Here is a 5958-nt window from a genome sequence, read left to right on the forward strand (position 1 = left end):
AGAACAGGAAAAATAGAATAAGGTTACCATATATCATGTTGGAAACTGATTCAAAACACGTGATTTAGATTAGCAATCCAAAGAAAAATAATGAGCATAGTTGCTTGTATACGGCCCCCCTTTTAAGAGAAAATAATTTTCTAATACATAGCTCCTGTTTCATAAAGAGGAAGTAGTTTTTGCTTAGGTGTCAGCAAAATCACAAGAATAAGGATTTGGGAGTCTTTTTGCATAAGCTACACTGGTTCTAGCTCAAGTCAGTTTTGTTTTTTTTTTAAGAGAGAGAGCCCACGCGTGTGTGCACGCGTGAGTCGGGGGCTGGGGGCTGCGGGCAGAGGGAGAGAGAGAGTCACAAGCAGCCTCCATGCCCAGCACGGAGCCCAACACAAGGCTCCATCCCATGACCCTGAGATCACGACCCGAACTGAAATCAAGAGTCGGGCGCTTAACCGACTGAACCACGCAGGCGCCCCTGAAGTTACCTTTTAAGCAAGTAGAACCGTTATCATTTCAGTCGTGGAACGGGAATAGAGTCAGATAGGATACTGTCGCTTCAAGTAAGCCTAAAAGCATGGTGAGTTTCGGGAGACTTTAAAGAACATCCTGCCCACAGCAAACCATTCCATTTCTTTTCTTCTCCGATGAAATGGAGTCATCTCACTTCTTTTTCTTCGCTGAGCAGCATCTCCTGCTAGGCCACATCAGGGTACTCTTTTAACTTGATCCTGTCTTATTTTGAAATGTTCATTTTTTTTAATGTTTTTAAATGTAACTTCAGACAAGCTGTGGAGGCTATGGCTAATAATTCAAAAAGGATTTGGGGGGGCTTGTTTGTGGGAATCACCTTGGAGTAGAATCTAATTGAAGGATTAATGTCAAAGTACTGTCATTAACTAAGTATGAAATCCCTTGACCATTAGCAGTCTAGTGTTCGAGCAGGCAGTGAATCGGTCAAGTAGGACTAAGGGCTGGCCGAATTCCTAGTGTGTACGGTTGGGACTGAATATTTTCTTGTTAAATAAATGGCTTTTTTTTCGGGAGGGGTGAACTTGTGGGCACAGGTATTGTTAAATACATTTCCGGGTTGCCTGTTGTAACTACACAACAGTATATGATTAGAAAACCCATAAATATTTCTTTCTTTCTGGTTTGATGTCTTACAACACAAATGTGTCAGTCACCTTTTGCTGTGTGACAAAATAATTATAAAATTCTCCGGTTCCGTATTTGTCATCCCTGCATCTCTTGGTCGGCTGGAGTTCTGCGGCAGCTCATCTAGGCTTGACTCCACCTTGTGGATTGGGTTCAGGTCTGTTCACCTACCTCATCCTTCTTGGATCAGCAGACTCTCTGGGCGATGTGCTCCTTATAGCACCGAAGCACAAGAGGACAAGCCCAGCCACCTAAGGAAATAAAAACCTCTACCTCTATCTGCTAACATTCCATTGGGCAAAGCAGGTCACATGACCAGGTCCAACTTCCTGGACCAGGGAAGCATACTCTCCCCAGTACTTGGCCACTCTGTTCTGTCTACACTAACTTTCTTGGTGTTTGAGCAAGCCCATCACACTCCCCTGTCAGAGTCTTTGCATTTGCTGTTCTCTCCTATATATACATGGCTTACGCCCTCGTGGACTTAAAGTTCTTGCCCAACTGCCCCTCATCAATGAAGGCTTCCTAGAAAGACTCCCCGTTCTGAAGGTTCCTCACTCATCCTCTCTTCTGAAGGTTTATCATCATCTGACCTACCTAAATAACTCACCTGTTTATTTATTTAGACTGTGTGCCTCCATAACAATGTGAGTTCCGTGGGTATGGGGCTTTTTTGTTGTTTATTGCTATGTGCCCAGCACTCAGAACAGTGCCGAGCACACAGTGGGCTCCTGATAAATGTTTGTATAAATCAATTACTCTTACCGTTGTTTTATTTGTATGGCTACTTTTTTAGACATTTAAAAATCTGGCTCAGTATCAAAGAGTCCAGTGGTGTTACTTGAATGTCAAGTGTCTTTTAGCAGTTTCAACTTTTCCAGTATAATTGACACAGAAAATATTGGCCATTAAGCATTTTTCAGTGTTGATTCACCTCTACTTGTGCATCCATGTGATGACTCTGGGTTTGATTCTTAAAAGGAGATTAAACCCAAAGGACTTTTTACTGAGCAAATCTTGAGAAAAGAAGGAAACAAGATTATACTCGACTTGTGTGTGTACTACGTAGGATGTAATTGGCGCTCGGAAAATGTTTCAGTGGATACCTTCATCCCTGTCATGGAAGTTTTCCACTAAAGCAAGCCAATTTTATATTTGCACGTGGACACTTATATCTGAGACTTACAGAAGATAGCTTATCTGTAAAGATGAACGTGGTTGACATCATTAGGTTTATGCTTTCAAGTTTGATCCTTGAAATAATTCACGGAGAGGAATGCCAGGCCTGTCACTGAACTGTGTTTGAATCTTAACACACTACAATTCAGTCCCGAGAGCTCCAGTATGGTGTAATTAAACTGTCAGAAATTTTAACATGGTTGCTCATGAATGTCTCTGTTGGTTCTGATTTATTCTGTAAGGCATACTATTGCTAAAGCAGACTTACTGCCATTAAAAGTGCCTCCTGTCCCACAAGTTGGCAAAATCTGCATCCGTAATGGAACAAAGAGATGTAAGCATCCCCGCAGTTGTCAGGATTCTGTTCCTCCTGGCAATATTTCGTTCATCCCGTCCTCTCCGGATAATGGTGGTTTAAATTCACAGGAATAAAGAAAACTAAAGACGCTCTATTTCATGTCTTCATTTCTAGAGGCACACATATAAGCAAGTCGTATGTGTGTGTGGATTGGTAGGTAGATACCGCAACTTCTTTTTCTATCTTGTGATCTTAATTTTTCAGCACTTATTTCTTCTCCTTAGCATTTGAAAGAGGTTTTCTACAGTATGTTACCATGAGACTCACAGGAGGAGAGATTTTCTGTCTCTCCTAGGTCCGTCAGCCCTCCACTGTAATGACGATATTCGGCCTTCTCCCCACCTAGGGTATGATTTTTGTCTTAATGGTGAACAACGCATCAAGGATTCCTTTAGCTTACGCTTTAAAAAACAACAATGAAAACTTAATAATAAATGCAGAACTATAATCACAGATGAAAATCCAAGTGGCACCAACAAAAGGAAGGGACAAGCCTACTTAAGTCATTAAATCACTGGCTGCCTTATTTCCAAGTCACACGTGAACCTGAGGTTGTCCTTAAGCATGTTCATTACTGTTGATTTGCCAAAGCAAGGCCTTGTTTTCGATGGAAGTGACAATGTACTGAACAAATAGAGCTGGAAGTTAATACTATAAGAACTTCATTTCCAGAGACTTTCAGAGTTCAAACTAATTTTGTTTTCAATGAAGAAATGTGTCCCTTACTGCAGATGCTGTCGGAGGTGTATGTCTGTAACACATGAATCATCAGTAGAGATACACAGATCAACAGCTAAGCCACAAGTGGGCTCCCGTTCCCAGAGAGGGACCATCCATCCCTGTCTTCCTTTGCATCCAAAACCTTCTTTCTCTCCTCACGTAAACAGATTCTCAGAAATGAAAAACAGTTTCCCCTTTATAAGCCTCCCAAAACATGATGATGATGAAATCATCCCACGTAACAAAGAGGAAAGGGACCTTACTGCACAGAAACCCCCATATCCACAGTCCTTCGGATATGAGTATTTCCCTACCCATTAGACTTCAGCGGTACTCGAGTTTTGTTTGTATTTTTGGTTAAATGTCAAAGGAAAGAGTGGGGGAAACGCCTCTGTGTCGCCACTCCTTCCTCACCTTCATCAAGTGAAGGCAAAATGTCACATACTCACCTCCTTTTGTGTTGAAGAGACACACTGCAAGTGTCTGATCTTTTTTTATTATTACTTTACAAAGAAAAACGGTTCACATTTACTAATGGGGCATAAGAAACTTACGTCGACTTTATCTTAACTTCTGAAGAGAAAAACTGTTTTCTTCTCCAAAGACAAGGACATAGATAAATCCCTGCGGGTACTTCTCCCCTTGAAGGAGTCGTTCCCTAATTATTCAGCCTTCGGGGGTTATTTTTATTTATGCGATTTCTGAGCAAGTGGAAATGAATTTGTAATGACTTTTTAAATGTGATCATGGGCTTTTTCTCTAGTTTCTCTCTGTTTTCCTTAAGCGTAACATGCCATTCTTTGTGCTTGCTTTCGTTAAGGCGAGGAAGACCTGCTCAGTCCTCCCCAGGACACAAGCACAGGGTTAGAGGAAGTGATGGAGCAACTCAACAACTCCTTCCCTAGTTCCAGAGGTAAGCTCCACGACACGCAAGGAACTCACACCTACTGGAGTTAGGCCTCCCGTTTCCACCCCCAACGAGCCTGTGTATTTTCCATGTTGAAACAAGCACGTGCTAACAGAGTCCTACGTGGGGGGGAAGGTTGTCAGAAGCAAGTATTTTTCAGGATGAAGTTCTGCTTTGGATGACTGAATTGACTGGTTTGGGATTCTGGTTGAATTCAGATACCTGTAGAATCCAGATGCCTCTAGAAATAAGAATATTGACTTACACGTTTACTCGCTTTGCACATTAGTCTGAAGAGTTATTTATGAGATCTGTTTTACTTAAGAGCAGTAATGCTATGAGTTTGGTAAAGAAATTCATGCCCTGATGGCACCTTTGCCGGGGACACTCAGTTACCACACAATATGGTGAAATCTAGAACATGCCTTGTATACAGTGGTGGTGGGGACTCGGACTTCTAATCTGATGCCCTTTCTATTTAAAAATTATATCTTACCCCATTCTTAAATATAGGTACAATTAAATGTTTATATACTAACCTACTGCTGTTGGTTTCACTGCCATAGATAGAATACGATCTTTGCGAAGAAAGACCTTAATAATATAGAATGCCCTTATTTCCCGCCATCACTTTGACCTTGTGTATTTTTCCCCTCATATAAAAGCAGCATTTCAGCACACCGGCTTTTCCCAGTAGCCAGTAGGAGACTCAGATGTCTTAGTTCATCCAAGGAGGTTTCGCTCCCTTTGTTAGCATTTTGGAATATTTTAATTTATTGCTCTAACATAAAACAGTCACTAACCCACCTCCCTTGAGTGAATAAAAAGAATGGCAGCAGCCACCTGTAAGCAAATGGAGGGAAAACCTAGACAAGCCAAAGGGGAGAACACAAGTCTTTGTGGCCAGTGATTGGCACCCCTAATGGGCAGCCCCAGAGGGAAGGGCAGCTGAGAGTCTTATTTTTTCCTCTCCATAAGAGCAATGAGGAGGGTGTTGGGAGTCATGTGTTTTTCCTATCTTTCTGTTTGGTGTCGGCTATCAATGGCCGTTTCCTAGCTGTTTGATGTACGAGCGAACACTGTTCGGTGCACATTAAAAGCAGTAGCATTCTGCTAGAGCGTTGCTAAGGAACCATCAGGGAAGCTAATTTTAAATGTCTGCACCAGCCATCTTTTCACCGCTGAGTGCCTCTGATGTGTTGATTTTAACACATTAGAACCTTCTCTGTCTTCCCTCCACCCCCACGTCCCCCACCTGCCACCCTCGTCTCCATCAGGACTCTCTCGGCTGTCTTCTCTACCTGGATGCCATGGTTCAGGAGAAGACCACGTGCTGGTTGGACAGAATTCAAATGCTTTCCCCGTTATCCTGTAACCTTTAAGAGCACCTACTATGTCCCCGTGGAGGCTTAGGGATGCAAACAGGAAGTGTCTGATTCCTTGCCTTCGAGGTGCTTACGGTTGACTGAGGATGTAGACTTCCAGAGTTCCCATTACAGTGTAGTTTTATTGCTGTATGGGACAGGCCTAGGACATGAGTGAAGCCCGGAAGCACCCTTTGACCTAAATAGGAGGGGTTCACCTTAGGCACAGCAAGGGTCTTCTTCAAGATGACACAGCTAGAACTTTGCCCCCCCCCCCC

At 42.7% G+C, this 5958-nt stretch overlaps 1 protein-coding gene across 5 annotated transcripts in view; it reads left to right on the plus strand.

Moving 5' to 3' along the window:
• Positions 1–5958, plus strand: part of DMD (dystrophin) — a 1667815-nt gene that overhangs the window by 1650318 nt on the left and 11539 nt on the right. For all 5 annotated transcript variants that reach the window (XM_040633145.1, XM_040633125.1, XM_040633155.1 and 2 more), the window contains one exon: positions 4230–4322. In XM_040633145.1, coding sequence (XP_040489079.1) covers positions 4230–4322 — 93 coding nt within the window. The remainder of the gene's footprint in view (positions 1–4229; positions 4323–5958) is intronic.

Source organism: Ursus maritimus, assembly GCF_017311325.1.
Source record: "Ursus maritimus isolate PB19 chromosome X unlocalized genomic scaffold, ASM1731132v1 scaffold_X1, whole genome shotgun sequence".
Lineage (NCBI taxonomy): Eukaryota > Metazoa > Chordata > Mammalia > Carnivora > Ursidae > Ursus > Ursus maritimus.